Genomic DNA, 16,896 nt, shown 5'->3' on the forward strand with positions numbered 1-16,896 from the left:
GGCTGAGCGGAAGCGCCAGGATCAGTGCCGCTTTCCAGCTGATCGGCGTTTCTTCGGGGCTGTCGGGGCTCAGTGGAAGCGCCAGGATCAGTGCCAGGCTCCAACTGGAGCTCGGCGCTGATCCTGGCACTTCTGCTGAGCCCAGAAGAAGCACTGATCAGCTGGAATGTTGCAGCATCTCCAGGGTCTTGTGATTTACATTCAGATGCTTGGCAACTGATTCATATTTATGACGGTCACAGTGTCCCAGGGTCATGTGAAGTGACCAAAACCTGCTGCAACCACCCAGCAGACGGGGGGGGGGAATAAAAACCAAACACCCCTCACCCCACCCCCACTGCCAATCCTCAACAGAAATGCTCACAACAATGAAAACTTCGGACAGGAGGAAGAGCGTGGCTGGGTGGGCAGGCAGGTGTCTTGCTCAGCTGTGGCTTGGGGGGGCACTTTTTTCAGTGCCATTGCAACTTTGAACAGTCACTAAGCAAACTGTTGTAAGTCGAGGACTACCTGTACTTCATCACTTTTTTTCCTTTTTTTTTTTTTTGGGTCATCAAGTTTTTGACACCTTGCTAGGCAACGGGTGGTACTCGGATGTTGCCATATCCTAAAAGTGGTACAATGGGTGAAAAGGTTGAAAAGCCCTGATCTAGATACACACAGGCAGGAGATCCACCTTGGGGTGCATTTTCCCTCCCCTTCACATTAGGGTGTCCACGGATCTCACCTAATTTGGCCGCTAGTCCCAGGAGCCACTTCACATCTTCTGTGTAAGGGGGGCTGCGTGAGAAGTTGTTGGGGTGGTCATTGTGAGCCCGGCGACCAAGCATCTCCAACGCCAGCATTCCTGAAGGGGAGAGCAAATTGAACCCTCCAGTGGGTCACTCACACTTCCCACACAGGCAAAGAGAGCAGTTTGAGCCGACAACCTTTTGGGCCTTCATCTTGTTAAAATGTACACCTTAATTGTAAAGCTTCCTGCACCATGGGACAAGGTGGGAAAAGCAGCCTGTGGGACAATTTGTAGCAAAGAAAAGCCACGTGGGGAAGAAGCTAAATTAGCAGAGTATTGATTTGTTTCTTTTTAAAAAAGGAAGAACCTTGGGACTCTGCAAAGCTTGAGATGAAAGATTGGGAAGCGTAACAAAGGTTTGGCATGAGGGTCCGTCTCTTTTTTGCCTTCTTTAGTGTTGGTAATTAAAAGAATTCCCATGATAATCTTCTTCCCACGTTAATTTCTTTTTAGAAATTTATAAGGCGGTCCAAATCTATAGCAGCATGTAGTAAAAACAACCAGACAATACAGCTGAACCCAAAAAAATATACCAACACTAGAAGAAAAACAACCAAAAGGCAACCAAAAATACAAGACCTGCCTGCCTATTCTGTTCCAAAACCTGGGAAAAGAACCAGATTCTCACAGCTCTTTTGCCCATGGCTGGACACTTGTGTGCTTTTCGAAACAACAGGTACCACAACAGAGAAGCCCTCCTGGGTCTTGTTCCTTAATGGATAAAAGGATGTGAACTTTGCCTGATCCATACAGGAGCTATGGGCGATGGAAAGTCCTTTAAAAATAACCAGGTCCTATGCCAGTGATGGCGAACCTTTTAGAGACCGAGAGCCCAAACTGCAACCCAAAACCCGCTTATGCATCGTCGAGTGCCGGGTGGGTGTGGCCCATTGGCTGGGTGTGGCCCATTGGATGGGCATGGCCAATTGGGTGGGCGTGGCTGCGGTGGTAACGGCAGACTGGGTGGGACAAAAAAGTTCAATCAATCAATTCCAACTTTTTTTTCCGCGAGAAGTTGAAATTCACTGATTGAACCTTTTTTTTTTGCGCACGGCGGCGGAGGCCTAAAGCAAAAAGGTTTTATAAAACCCAGCTGAAGGCCTAGGACTGAGGCGACGGTGTGCGTGCCCACAGAGAGGGCTCTGAGTGCCGCCTCTGGCACCCGTGCCATAGGTTCGCCACCACTGTCCTATGCCATGAAAGGCTTTGCAGGTAATAAGCAGCACCTTAAATTGCACCTGGAAGACAAGTGGTGACTCGTGGACCAAAGGTGCTACATGGGTCTGTTGAGATGCATACCTGCCTGTGCTGCAGCATTCTCCACCAGTTGTATCTTCCAAGGGGCTATCAAGGGCAACCCCATGCATAGCCCATTGCAATAGTCCATGCCTGTTGTACTTCATTATCACTCTAACAAGGAGTGAAAATCAGACTGGCCATATTTATCATTGTTCAAGAACACCGAGAAAGGCCAAGTGCCCAGAGCAGTGAATCAAGACAGCCAGAGTTTTTAGAACTAAGGAAGATGCACTTTTTTAATGTCCTGAATCCAGAATGAATACCTTGATTGCTTGCGATCATCCATTGGGTCTACAGTCCCTAATTTTTAAGACTGCTTTCTGGTCTTCCAGAAAGTTGGAAGATCAACGAACAAAATTGTTCACAAATACAATTTCCTGCAACTACAATTAATCCCGTGCCTCTTCTCATTCCCCTGAATTATTTATTCACCAGGAACCTGCTCACCAGCCTAAACTAGGGAATCTAAACTTTCATCTACGAATGGCAGGGCAGGCGAGCCTTCCCAGGTAGCTGTTAATAGATATCCATCCCTTTTGCTCTGAATGCCGGCAGAGAACACGGAAAGAATCACCGTCTGCGGTCCTTACCAACTCGGTAGGCGGAATGAAGATAGTGCAGTCCTTGAGCACTGACCGGTTGGCTGTGTTGTTCGTCTTCAGAAGGAAAGCCCCCCGTCACAAGGGAGCTGGGCTGAGAAGACAAGCTTGTTAAGGAAGTCCCTTGAATTGCTGGGAAAGTAGACCCTGCGTGAACGCTTCCTACTGGAGAGAAGAAACACCCGTATAAAGGGGAGAAATCAAAGACCTCAGCTACAGGATTTCAGCTATACATGGATACATGTCAGGGATTCATATTAATTAACCTGGTGGAAACATGGTAGCAGAGAATAAACAAACTGGGTTGTAACACTGTATGCCTGACCATTCTAAAAGTGGACTTATTTCCCTAATTTTTTGGATGTTTCCCAACATCTATATCCTCTCTCATTTTGCATAATATTGGCAAAAGGCAAAAAAATACACCAAAACAGCCCATGTCCCAGCTCCCCACTGGGAATGACAGAATTCCCCTCTCTATATGAATACTTCTAAAAAAGTATTTGCAATATAACATGCCATATTCTATTTAAATAGAACAGAAGAGTTAAATCCTAAAGGCACAATGTGTTAATACTGGTTTAATTACACGGAAATTTATGAGGGGGGGGGGGAGGCTAATTGACTCACAGTTTTTATGTAGTGTTCCAGATAACATCTCATGACATATTCTTGCAACATCAAAAAGTAAGAAAGACAACCTGGCAACATAGATGAAAATAGGAACTCATGGGATTCATTATGTCAGGCCATCAGACAAATGCAGATAGTGAAGGCCCAGTTCTTACTACTGAAGAATAAGAAAAGGGAAGATTTGAGACCCACATCTCAGGGGAAGTGACAAAGATCAGAAAGCCGTGGCAGGCTGAAGACTTTTGTCATCAATAGGAAAGAAGAGAAAACATACGAAGGCAGATATTCCAGGTGTACAGGAGTAGTAGTCCTTATAGTAATCACTGCCCGTGTGCTACTCTGTTGGAACATTGAGTATTCTTTGGGGAGACATTGATAGATTTGTGGGTTATTTGAGGAAACAATTTTTGTTCCATTTAAGTAAGTAAATGTTGGGATAGAAACAATTACCGTAAATGCCGGCGTATAAGACGACTTCCGCGAGCGCTGAAATCGGCGCCAAAGACGGGGGTCGTCTTATACGCCGAGTCGTCTTATACGCTGGAAATACTGGTAGTTTCCAGCGTATAAGACGACATTCTAGGAATGCAGTCCGGCTATAAAGGCGGGGGTCGTCTTATACGCCGGGTCACCTAATACGCCGGCATATACGGTATTTTTTTGCCTATCCCTAAAATTCTGAAAACTTGAAATCCAAAGAAGGTGTTCTAGTTTTTAACCTGAACTCAATACTACTTATGGACTCGGTGAATTGATTCAGATTAGACCAGTGGTTCTCAACCTCTCTAATGCCGTGACCCCATAATATAGTTCCCCATGTTGTGGTGACCCCCAAGTGGGTGTGGCCACCAATAAGAGGGAGTAGGACAGCTAGGGAAAAGGGAAAAAAATGGCAGACAGCATGGTTTGGCGACCCCCGTGAAATGGTCGTTCGACCCCAAATGGGGTCCCGACCCACAAGCTGAGAACCACTGGATTAGACAGTGGTGTAAAACACTTCCTGGCCAAATTTTTAACTTAACAATTAAATCTACTCTCTAGGTAACAGAAAGGAGATTGAGCATCTTAACAACAAACTTGTAATACACAAAAGACACTGATTTTTTAAGTAGCTTAATTTTATTCGTTTACTCATTAATTTGCATAAAAATCTATTTTTCATCAAGCATGCATCCCATTGGTTTGCAAATTCTTGAAGGAACGCCAATCAAGTGACCTTGTGGGAGTGAGCAGATAAATTCTTCATACAGATAGGAAATGAGGGTGATACAACAGAAACAGAAATTAAAATGCTGAATTTAAATACAATTCTGGACTCGATATAGATATTCAAAGTTGAATTACAACTTACAATTTGAGTGCTGTACAGCGTAGATTTCTGCCCAAAACCAACACCAAAAATAATATCCAAGACCAAGTTAAACTGAGTTTTTGACTCATGGTGAAATGTACTTTCATATTTATAAAACATTTATACATTTATAAATGTTGATAAATTAATTACTACAACTTACCAAATAAATACAAAAGTCCCTATCAGACTTTAAAATGCTTCTGCAACTTAAAATGATTTTTTCCTCTTTTTTTGGAATTTTCCCTTCACTGGGGAGCGACAGACACTTTGAAAACATTTCATTAATCTGATAACAGGTTTAAAAAGTGGCTTAGTGCTTCCCCAAGAATGAAGATCTGCCTTTTAAAACATTTCTGTTCACATCTATGAGTTGGCATTAAAACCGGCATCCATATGGGACTTAACATCAATCAAATTAAAACAATTTAATCTGGTTTTTTTTTCTTGTTTTGTTCGATTATCTATAAAACTGGGGACGTTCTCTGCAACAGTGGACAGGCTGATGAGAAAAGAATGTGTTCACATATTGTAGGGTTCCTATTCAATATTCTATTTAAAATCTAGCCTTAAAAAAAATCAACAAGTATAACTTAGTCTCTGAGAATGTGGGGTTTTTTTTTCCATATATTGCAGATGTTCTGCCTTCTTCTGGTATTTATGATGCACTTTTTCAATTAGTCAATGCTATATTTCAATCACTATATTTTTTAATTTTGTAATAATTTTCTGCATGGCAAGAAAAATGTTTAAGTATGTTGCTTGTACTATCTGTCGGTTAAATCATTTTGTTTTGAGCATGTCTCCTTTTTTTCAGGAAAAACTCTGTGTGTGGGGGGGGGGGGAGGGAGAACATTCTTGTCTCAAGGTTTCATAAATCAGGGTTTCCAGGTGAAATGGGCAATCTATAGTCAGCAAAGCCTACGAAAAATCCTATTGAGTACTTGCCAAGGACAGACAACATTTTTGGACTTCTGGCTATTTTGGGGAGCCCGAGACAGAAATAAGACACCATCACAAAAGGGCTGTGATTAGGTCCAAGAACCCTGGGATCAGGGTGATTATAACTGCTTTGGGAATAGTTTCTGTTCCTGCTGTTGAAATCAGTAAAGTGATAGGAACATAACTTCAATCTCCAACTCTGAAACTGATTTACTGAAATTCACATAAACACATCAAATCTCTAGAGCAGTGGTTCTCAACCTTTTTAATGCCGCGACCCCCCAACCGGTCGTAAGTCAAGGACTACTCAACTGGTGCAGCATCGTTTGCAGACTGGGACTTTTGGCGGGCTCAGCAGGGCAGAGACAGCCTGGACAATTCCTATTGGCTTTTGAAAGCCAACAGAATTAGACTCTATTCAAGAGAGTCTATTCTATTGGCTTTCAAAAGCCAATAGAATAAAAGGGAGTAGCACAGCTAAGGAAAAGGGGGGGGGAAATGGTGGACTGCGTTGTTTGGCGACCCCCGTGAAATGGTCGTTCGACCCCAAATGGGGTCCCGACCCACAGGTTGAGAACCACTGCTCTAGAACATCTCTTAAACATGAATGCAAATGGGATGGGAAAGTAGAGCTCGGGCTGTGGTGTAAAACACAGGTAGTCTTGGGCATATGAATTTCTGTCACTAAGTGACATCAAGTGACATCATTACTTCAAACCATAGAATGGAATAGAGCTGGAAGGGACTTTGGAGGTCTTCTAGTCCAGCCCCCTGCTCAAGCAGGAGAACCTATACCGTCTCAGACAGGTGAATGTCCAGTCTCTTCTTAAAAATCTCCAGTGATGGAGCACCCATGATTTCTGGAGGCAAGCTGTTCCACTGGTCGATTGTCCTCACTGTCAGGAAGTTTCTCCTTAAGTCCAGGTTGCTTCTCTCTCTGATCAGTTTCCAACCATTGTACCTTGTCCTGCCCCTGGTGCTTTGGAGAATAACGTGATCCCCTCTGCCTTGTGGCAGCCCCTCAAATACTGGAACATTGCTATCATGTCTCCCCTATTTCTTCTTTTCTTTAGACTAGCCAAACCCAAGTCCCGTAGCCGGTCTTCGTATGTTTTAGTCTCCAGGCTTTTAATCATCTTTGTTGCTCTTCTCTGATTTTTTTCCAAAGTCTCAATATCTTTTTTGTAGTATGGTGGCCAAAACTGCCTGCAGTATTCCAGGTATGGTCATACTAGGGTTTTATAAAGCAGTACTAATATCTTGCGTGATCTTGATTCTATGCCTCTGTTTATACAACCCAGGATTGTATTAGCTTTTTTGGTTGCTGCTGCACAGTGCTGGCTCATAGTCAAGTGATCGTCCACTAGGACTCCAAGGTCTCTTTCACAATTACTGTTTTTAAGCCAGATCTCGTCCGATCTGTATTTGTACTTTTGGTTTTTTTTCCTGCCTAATTGTAAGACTTTGCTTTTCTCCATTTTGAAACTCATTTTGTTGGATAGGGCCCATTGTTCAAGTTTGCCAAGATTTTGGATCCTGAGTTTGTCTTCTAGGGTGTGGGCTACTCGTGTCAGTTTGGTGTCATCTGTAAATTTGATGAGTCCCCTTCAATTCCCTCATCTAAGTCATTGATGAAGATGTTGAAGAGTGCTGGGCCTAAGACGGAGCCTTGTGGTACCCCGCTGCTTACTTCTCTCCATGTGGATGTGGTGCCATTGAAGACTACTCATTGAGTACTGTTTGCCAGCCAGCTACAGATCCATCTGGTGGTGATGTTGTCTATTCTACCTTTTCCTAACTTACTAAGGAGTAGGTTGTGGTCTACTTTTATCAAGTGCTTTACTGAAATCTAAGTATACTATGTCCACTGCGTTTTGCTGGTCTACTAGTTTAATCACTATCCTGACCATTAAATGGGAAGAGCCAGGAGTTGCAGGCAAACAGGCTAGCTAGTGAGAGCTGTGGTTATGTGTCATGGGTGGGTGCTAGGGAGTGAGGGCAAGTGCCATAGGCCAGAGGTGTCAAACTCACAACGTCATGTGACTTGTCGCAACGTATCGCGACTTTTTCCCCACTGCCGTAGCTGGGGTGGGTGCGGTTTTGGCATGACGCATCCGGCCCATGGACTGGCAGTTTGATACCCCTGCCATAGGCAGAGGAGGTGCTGCAAGTGAGTGATGGCCCAGAACAAATTTTGATCATTTGGCCAGTGACCAGAACTTTAAGAACCAGTTACAAGTCCATTTTTTTCAACGCTGTCATAACTCTGAACACTTGCTAAACAAATGGACGTACCCAAAGACTATCTATATCAGTGATGGTGAACCTTTTGGAGACAGAGGGCCCAAACTGCAATCCAAAACCCACTTAGGTATCGTCGGGTGCCGGATGGGCGGGGCCAACTGCCTGGGTGTGGCCAACTGGCTGGGCGTGACTGTGGTGGTAACGGCAGACTGGATGGGACTAAAAAGTTCAATCAATCAATTCCAACTTTGCAAGATCTTTTTTCCCCACGAGAAGTTGAAATTGATTGATTGATTGAACCTTTTTTTTTTCTGCACACGGTGGCGGAGGCCTAAAGCAAAAAGATTTTATAAAACCCATCTGAAGGCCTAGGACTGGGGCGACAGTGAGTGTGCCCACAGAGAGGGCTCTGCATGCTACCTGTGGCACACATGCCGTAGGTTCGCCACCACGGATCTATATTGTTCCCAAAGTCCCTTCACATCATTAAGTGAGAAGCTTTGTCCTCTGACTTTGCACTGCTTTTTATGAATAAGGCCTGATTGGGGGTCTGAGTAAGGCAATGGTTCTCAACCTTTTTAATGCCGCGACCCCCCCCCCCAACCGGTTGTAAGTCGAGGACTACTCAACCGGTCGTAAGTCGAGGACTAGTCAACTGGTGCAGCGCCGTTTGCAGAATGGGGCTTTTGGCGGGCTCAGCAGGGCAGAGACAGCCTGGACAATTCCTATTGGCTTTTGAAAGCCAATAGAATTAGACTCTATTCAAGAGAGTCTATTCTATTGGCTTTCAAAAGCCAATAGAATAAAAGGGAGTAGCACAGCTAAGGAAAAGGGGGAAAAAAATGGCGGACTGCGTTGTTTGGCGACCCCCGTGAAATGGTCATTGGACCCCAAATGGGGTCCCGACCCACAGGTTGAGAACCACTGGAGTAAGGCATGCTGTCCTTTTCCCTCGTTTTGCACTTCACCCCTTTTGGTGCCTTAGTGCAAGGGTCTCTGGAACCAGGCAAGGGGGAGGTATCTCCTGTGGCTTAGGCAACCTCCAGTTCCAACAACTGCTTCCAGCTGTAAATGCCTTCCTGTTTGCAAGGAAAGCACAATATTTTGCCTAAGTGCTCCCACTGCTCGTTCCACTTCTCTCTTTTTCTCCCGCCCCTAAGCACCGGCACTGTTCTTACTCCCTGCCTTTCCCTACCTCACATTGTATTGTGAAGATGCTGAACGATCTGCAGCCTAACGCAAAATGATCAGCTGCAAATGATAGTTTGTGATGGGCCACATTGCCAATGGAAGCCATTCGGTAATTACGACTGCAATACTGCGAAAAAAAAAAAAACTAAACGCAGCCCCCAAACGTTCCGAACATCGTGAGAAAAATCTGACAGTTGTAACTCAACCACCAAGAAAAAGGCAACAGCATAGTGAAGGTTTACCCTTATTATTTAACAAACACTCTCGTTGGTTGTAGTCACAGGAACAGAGGTTGGAAACTAAACGTTAAGACGTTTCCACACTGGAAGCCATGCTACAGTAATTTTAATATTTGCAACGATCAGTTAGAAAAAAGTCCTGCTAAAGTGTCTTTTCACCTGGCATAGGAATACTCACTTGCTACATTGGAAGACAGAGAGAGCCCTGTCTCAGCGTGGTACGGGTGCATGGCAATCTGCGTCATGGAAGGGACAGCGACTCCTGGGAATGACACTGCGGCTGCCGCCAAAGACGGAGTAGTTACCGAGTAGGGGTACTGGGCCCCGATGAACGCTGGGTGGACACCCTGCAGAGAAACAGGATAGAGTTGCCAGTTCCTTCACAAAGGCGCAATATCACATTTTGGGCAGGGGCAATCTGCCCTTTGCATACCCACAATACCATCTCCTGCACATCGTTTGAGTTCTGAAAGGGGAAGACGTCCAAACCAAAATATTTTAAAAAGAAAGGTAATGTTTCTTAGGGGTGTCACCAAGGGTGTCAAACTTGACCAGGGGCATGTGAAAATTATTCATAGCTGCAGGAAGAAACACACTGAGCGTATTTTCATAGAAAAATATCAAGTACAAATGTATACCATAGCTTTGCCAACAGTTTGAAAGTTGTAATTCCAGGAATGTAAGACTTTTTGTTAACGTTAGTACATTCTAGTTAGGCAAGGCTAACTCCAACTACTTATGAACAAAAAAAAGTGTCCTGGTGTTAATAAGTTACACTCAAGACATTATGATCTCAAATAAAAGAAAAAAGATTCCGATAGCAATTGGTAGACTGAGCTGGACGATCCATCCAAACACAGATCGAGTGAAGCTTCGTTCAAGATTGTCCAAGGGGCACTAACATGACTGTACAATCATCTCTCTGATCGCCCAGATTCTTAGCCTTTGATTACATCAGAAACATCTGAGGAAAACTCCTCCCAGGAGACTTTTAGGGCAGTGTAGTTGCTATTACTGCTGAGTGTGCGTATGTGTGTGCCCACATTTCTTTCCTTGAACAAAAAAGAAACTTTCCTCCCAATGTCCCTGCTCACAAATGGAAAAAGAAATAAAATGCCATTTCTGCCCAGCCATTGCCTAGTCCACGGGTCGGCAACCTACGGCTCTTTGAGCCTTCTCAGGACTGCGGCTCCCAGTCCTCCTCCGCCATTTGCAGAGAGAGAGAGAGACAGAGACAGAGAGAAGCACTTGCGCTTCCCTTCTCTCTCTCTCTCTCTGTGTGTGTGTAAGAGAAGAGTGGCCTCATGCTGTTCTCCAACAAGCTGACAAGCTTATTGGGCAGGGCTCCTGCCTTTGCTGCGTCTCAGCAGGAAGCAGCAGACAGCAGCAGCTCTCTCTCTCTCTCTCTCTCTCTCACACACACACACACAGACAGACACACACACACACACACACTGAGTGGGGGAAGAGGACTGGCAGACTAAGGGCAGGAGATAGCAGCCCAATAAAAATGTGTGTCTGCTTGTCGGAGAACAGCGTCAGGCCAGCCGGCCAGGTAAGCAGAAGATCGGAGAAGGGGGGGAAGAGAAAAGAGAGAGGGAGGGAGAACTCATGCACAGCAGCCTGTATTTCTTTTTAATTAAACTCTTCAATCAAGCCCCCCCCTCTGGTGCGCGTGCAAGTTTTGCGGCTCCCAGTGTTTTCTTTTCTGTGGGAAACAGGTCCAGTGGCTCTTTGAGTGTTTGAGGTTGCCAACCCCTGGCCTAGTCCCTGTCATCGGCATTGAAAAGTAGACGTGTCATGGTCAAAGTAGTTATTCTAGACTGTTTTTCTAGACGGTTACAAACAACCTACCTGTGGATAAGCAGAACCGGGCACTGGAAAGACTGCTGGCCGTGGCATGTGCTGAAGAGGATGGCTGATGTATTGAGGATTGCAAGGAATGTGGGTCTGGAGTGTCGTGTAGGGGTGCAGGCCCTGGGTGTGCGCGTGTGCCATTGCTGGTCCTGCCACGGTGTGCTGCTGGTATATGGTGGACCCCACTGAGATCACAGGCACTACCGTGGCTGCTGCCGTCACTGCAGCAGCCACCGTTACTGTGGCAGATTCTGATGTCACTCTGGTGTCTGGTTGTCCACGGACTGTTTCGCACGGCGCCCGGGCTCCGTTTGCACTGCAGCCTGTTGCTCCTTCCCTCTGAGCAAGAGTTACCCCGACAGTTTGCTCATACAACCAGTACCACTGGTGAGCAACTTCGAACAGAACTTCAGGATAAACTCCTCCACCTTTGGCGGCCTCTTCTACAGCCAGACAAGCCTTCTCCAACATTAGATTATCCTGCAAATTCAAAAACTACATTGAGATTCAAGGTATTTTTATAGGAGCCTTTAGAAATAACCCTTTAGAATCAACTATTAGAATGAAATACAACTAACAGGGGTAGGCAACCTCGGCTCTTTTATGACTCATGGACTTCAACTCCCAGAATTCCTGAATCAGCATAGCATAGCTGACTCAAGAATTCTGGGAGTTGAAGTCTATGAGTCATAAAAGAGCCGAGGTTGCCTACCCCTGAACTAAGGGCTACAAGGCAGCAAAATTAGCAGTACAAAGCAATTAGGCATGGAAAAGGCCAGCTTTCACGCTAATGTGGGAAAGAAATAGAATAACATAGAATAAAGAAGAATAAAGTATAATAATAATAATAATAATAATAATAATGAAAAATCACTAAAAGCAAAAATCATGTGTCTGCATAATCTCTGAAAGAAAGCTGTGTTAGCCAAAAGCTGTATTAACAGTACGTGAATGACCTAATGCATATTTAGAAACATTGTATAAAAGTAAAAACTGCCTTCATTGTATTCCCATGAGAAATGGACCTAACGTGTGAGAAACTATCTGAATGTTACACAAAGTAGATTCCATATACAATGTAAGATTCCATCTATGCTTCCTTTGTTCCTGAGAAAAAGAAACCTATAAAGCTTTAGTTTAGACCCTCCCCCTTGTTCAGAAATTTGTTGATTGTTAAATCACTTCTGAACCTTTTTGCGCAAAAATAAAGATCTCTCTTTCACACATGAAAAAAAAAACAAAAACGCTGCTGATTTACAAAGGGAACAGCTACCTCCCCCTCTGGCTGAACAAAATGAATCAACGATAACTAGTTCCCACAAATTAAAAATAAATTGCAGTTATGAAAATCTGACGGAGAAGTTTTTAGCATAATATTCTGCCAAACAAAGTTGAAAGTATAAAACAACTAACTGCTCAGTTTTGTTATCTGCGTGAAATTATTCAAAGACGTAGAAGTGGAAATGGTTAATCTGCTCATGGTTTACAACCACCATTGGGACCAGAATTTCCACTGTTAAGCAAGACAGTCGTTAAGTGAATGACACCCTAATTTTACGACCTTTTTGCCAGTTGTTAAGCAAATCACTGCAGTTGTTAAATGAATCGTGCAGTTATTAAGTGAATCCGGCTTCCCAGCATTAACTTTGTTGTAAATGGCTGTAAATGGGAATCACATGACCTGGAGATGCTGCAACCATTGTAAATACAAGCCAGTTGCCAATCACCCAAATTGTGACCGAGCGATTGTGTGGATGCTGCAATAGTTCTAAGCACAAGGACCATTGCAAGTCCCCTTTTTCAGTACCATTGTTAACTCTGAACAATTACTAAATGAATGGCTGTAAATCTAGGACCATCTGTATTCCATTTCTGAAAAATAAACACACAAGGCTGTTTTCCAAAGCCTCAGACTCTAATAAATGGCTCTGCACAATTTATAATAATTTACTTTTATACACAAGAAGCTTTGAAAAAAATTAATATAAAATCACTTTATTCTCCTCAGTGGTTTTATGTATTTGGCTTAACTTGGTTGTTCCTGATTTGTTTTAATTCAGTTTATAGAATTATAAAGCTATAAAACAACATGCCAGTAACTAGAGGAGGGGTAGGCAACCTTGGCTCTTTTATAACTCGTGGACTTCAACTCCCAGAATTCCTGAGCCAGCATGGCTCAGCTTGGAAACCCCTCCCTTTCCCCTCAGCATGGCTGGCTCAGGAATTCTGGGAGTTGAAATCCATGGGTCATAAAAGAGGCAAGGTTGCCTACTCCTGCTCTAGTTATTGGCATGTTGTTTTATAGAGGAAGGATATGAACTAGAGAAAGGATCTTTCCTACAACACTGAAGTTGCTAGACAGAGTCATAACTTCACTTCCAAGAGATGCAGCTCCAAAGAACTTGAAAACCAGGGAAGATAACTTCTAAACAATATAGTTATTGATATGTTTATTCAAGAAGAACGGTAGCCCATGTTTCAATCCTGTTCCCCAATGCCATGAAAAAGCTAGGCAGATGCCTGTATTTGCTAGGTGCTGAGGTGAATCAAAGGCTTCTGAATTGCTCACCTGCTCTTTGCACTGGACCAGGGCCCTCTGGATCTCATTGGGGTTCAAGGCATGTGCATGTGGCAAACAACTCAACGCCAACTCAGCGGCCGATCGAACCATATTGGAATCCCGAGCTCTTGAAGCTCTGTCCGCCAACGATGCCACTTCTGGGGGGGTTAGGTGACCATCCCAGCACTCCACTAAGATATTCAAGGCCGCACTGCCAATCTCCATGGCTTGCCCTAGAGGCCAGAGAAAAAGAGCAGAAGGAAATCAGGTCAGATATGAGGTTTGTATATTAAGGAATCCCAAGGGCTTTTAATTCTTTCCAGTGATGAAATTATTACGTTGTTACAAAGGCAAGCATCTTGGACAACCTTAAAAACCAGACTAACTAGAGGCCAGAAATAGACAATCTATGGCCCATTTCCCTGCTGCTACCATATGCTTCTTTTTTACAGACCCCGGAAAACTGTTTCTGTTGCCAAAATTCCACATCTCTTTTAGCTCTGAATGCATGCAAATGCGTCTTGCACCTGACCAAATTTTGCCATCTGATCTCCTACATAAGATGCCTGACCATTCCACCTAAAACATGTAACTATATTGCCCACTTCTACTAACGTTAGCCTGTCAACTGACTTAAGAGCAGATTGGGCCCACCTTTTTCTCTCCCTTTTATGCAGGCACAAAAGAATTGCTAGACCAGTGGTTCTCAACCTGTGGGTCGGGACCCCATTTGGGGTCCAACGACCATTTCACGGGGGTCGCCAAACAATGCAGTCCGCCATTTTTTCCCCCCTTTTCCTTAGCTGTGCTACTCCCTTTTATTCTATTGGCTTTTGAAAGCCAATAGAATAGACTCTCTTGAATAGAGTCTAATTCTATTGGCTTTCAAAAGCCACTAGGAATTGTCCAGGCTGTCTCTGCCCTGCTGAGCCCGCCAAAAGTCCCATTCTGCAAACGGTGCTGCACCAGTTGAGTAGTCCTCGACTTACGACCGGTTGAGTAGTCCTCGACTTACGACCGGTTGGGGGGGTTGCAGCATTAAAAAGGTTGAGAACCACTGTGCTAGAGTGTGCTGCTGAAATGCAATAGTCAATCACTGAATTAAAACCACAATTTTCAGTAAGATAGCTGATACAAGAAGGGCTAAATCTCCGACTTAGACTTAAGACTCGGCTTTTAATAGCCCCTTTGGGAATTTCCACTTCAATGTTATGCCTTTCGGACTGCAGGGGGGCCCCTGCAGTGTTCATGCAATTGATAGATCAAGTATTGCATAACCACCTGTACAAGGGGTTTTTAGTTTACCGTGACGACATCCTCATCTACACAGAAACAGTGGCGGAGCATGTCAAGTTAGTACATGAAGTGCTCAGAAAACTGTTGAGCGCTAAACTTTATACCAAGCTCTCAAAATGTGAGTTCCATCAGACATGTTTGGATTACCTAGGACAGTGGTGGCGAACCTATGGCACGGGTGCCAGAGGCGGCACTCAGAGCCCTTTCTGTGGGCACGTGCGCCGTCACTGGGTTTTATAAAACCTTTTTGCTTTAGGCCTCCGCCACCATGTACAAAAAAAAAGGTTTAATCAATCAATCAATTTCAACTTCTCGCGGGAAAAAAAGATCTTGCAAAGTTGGAATTGATTGATTGAACTTTTTAGTCCCGCCCAGTCTGCTGTTACCATCACAGCCACGCCCACCCAATGGGCCACACCCACCCAATGGGCCACACCCACCCGGCACCTGACGATGCATGTGGGTTTTGGGTTGCAGTTTGGGCACTCGGACTCTAAAAGGTTCGTCCTCACTGACCTAGGATATAGAATTTCCAGCAAAGGTGTTGAGATGGATCCGGCTAAAGTGAAAGCTGTGCTAGAATGGCAGCCCCCGCGAATCCTTAAGCAACTTCAGAGTTTTTTGGGATTCACAAACTTCTACCGGCAATTTATCCCCCCCTTTGCAGAGATTTTTCTGCCAATTACTGAACTGTTAAAGACTGGGAAAAACGGGGGGAAGCCACGACCCTGCCATTGGTCCATTGAATACCAGACTGCTTTTGAGAACTTAAAGAAACTGTTTGCAGGAGAACCCATTCTCAAACATCCCAATCCTGAGAAACAATTCATTATTCAAGCTGATGCCAGCAATGTGATGTAGGAGCTGTTTTCTTGCAAAAGAATGAGAATGGGGATTTACAACCCTGTGCCTATACCTCCAAAAAGTTAATGGACATTGAATGAAGGTGGTGGTTTGGGAGAAAGAGGCTTACGTGGTGAGGTGGGCTCTGCTTACATGGTGTCATTTCCTTGAAGGGAGCTACTTACCTTTTGAAGTATGGACTGATCACAAAAATCTACAGGCACTGAAAATCCCCCGTAAGTTATCTACTAAACAAGTTCAGTGGGCCCAGTATTTTAACCGTTTCAACTTCATGCTAAAATACATCCCGGGAGGGAAAAATTTCCTAGCTGACGCCCTGTCCAGATTGTCCCAATACAAAAGCAGACAAGAGGAGATAGTGAACTCCATTATTCCGCAACCAGAATCAGTCTCTCAAGGGCCATCACAGGCAAAATCAACTGAACCTGATAGCCCGTTAACGAAGAGGCTAAAAGAGGAGTTAAAAAACAATTCCTGGTTCCTGACAATTAAAACCATACTGACTTGCTGGGACAATTAAAACCATACTGACGTGCTGGGACGGGTTGGCTTAGAAGGAAATATCTTCATTAGTACAGAAAGAGCTAAAGCTTTACAAACTGTGAATGCTCAAATTGAAAGCTGTTTTTGTTTTACTACGCAGGACCAGTTTTAAAGACTGACAAAAAACAGACTTAGAATGGAAACTCAATGGGATTCAGGGTGACTAAGAGCTATGATGTAAAAATTATTTATCTTTGGAGCAGTGCACACTTCCCACATTTTTATATGGCGATCCTATGCAAGGTCATTCTCCCCATTGCTCACACTAATCTTTTTCACAATAAACTATAGCTAAACCGGTCAGTCCTAGAGGAGATCAACCCTGACTGCTCTTTAGAAGGCCAGATCCTGAAGTTGAAACTCAAGTACTTTGGCCACCTAATGAGAAGGAAAGACTCACTGGAGAAGAGCCTAATGCTGGGAAAGATTGAGGGCAATAGAAGAAGGGGACGACAGAGAATGAGGTGGCTGGATGGAGTCACTGA

At 44.2% G+C, this 16,896-nt stretch overlaps 1 protein-coding gene across 5 annotated transcripts in view; it reads right to left on the reverse strand.

Moving 5' to 3' along the window:
• Window positions 1-16,896, reverse strand: part of ZSWIM8 (zinc finger SWIM-type containing 8) — an 80,448-nt gene that overhangs the window by 3,914 nt on the left and 59,638 nt on the right. For 2 of the 5 annotated variants that reach the window (XM_039360037.1, XM_039360040.1), the window contains 5 exons: window positions 13,718-13,941; window positions 11,146-11,628; window positions 9,470-9,638; window positions 2,683-2,856; window positions 728-847 (listed from right to left, as the gene is read on the reverse strand). In XM_039360037.1, coding sequence (XP_039215971.1) covers window positions 728-847; window positions 2,683-2,856; window positions 9,470-9,638; window positions 11,146-11,628; window positions 13,718-13,941 — 1,170 coding nt within the window. Of the gene's footprint in view, window positions 1-727; window positions 848-2,682; window positions 2,857-3,321; window positions 3,393-9,469; window positions 9,639-11,145; window positions 11,629-13,717; window positions 13,942-16,896 lie in introns of those variants that run through there. The other 3 variants (XR_005558708.1, XM_039360038.1, XM_039360039.1) reach the window with 3 other exon arrangements.

The sequence above is a fragment of the Crotalus tigris genome, unplaced genomic scaffold (genome assembly GCF_016545835.1).
Source record: "Crotalus tigris isolate CLP2741 ecotype Arizona unplaced genomic scaffold, ASM1654583v1 scf7180000019147.1630427, whole genome shotgun sequence".
In the NCBI taxonomy this organism is placed as follows: Eukaryota; Metazoa; Chordata; class Lepidosauria; order Squamata; family Viperidae; genus Crotalus; species Crotalus tigris.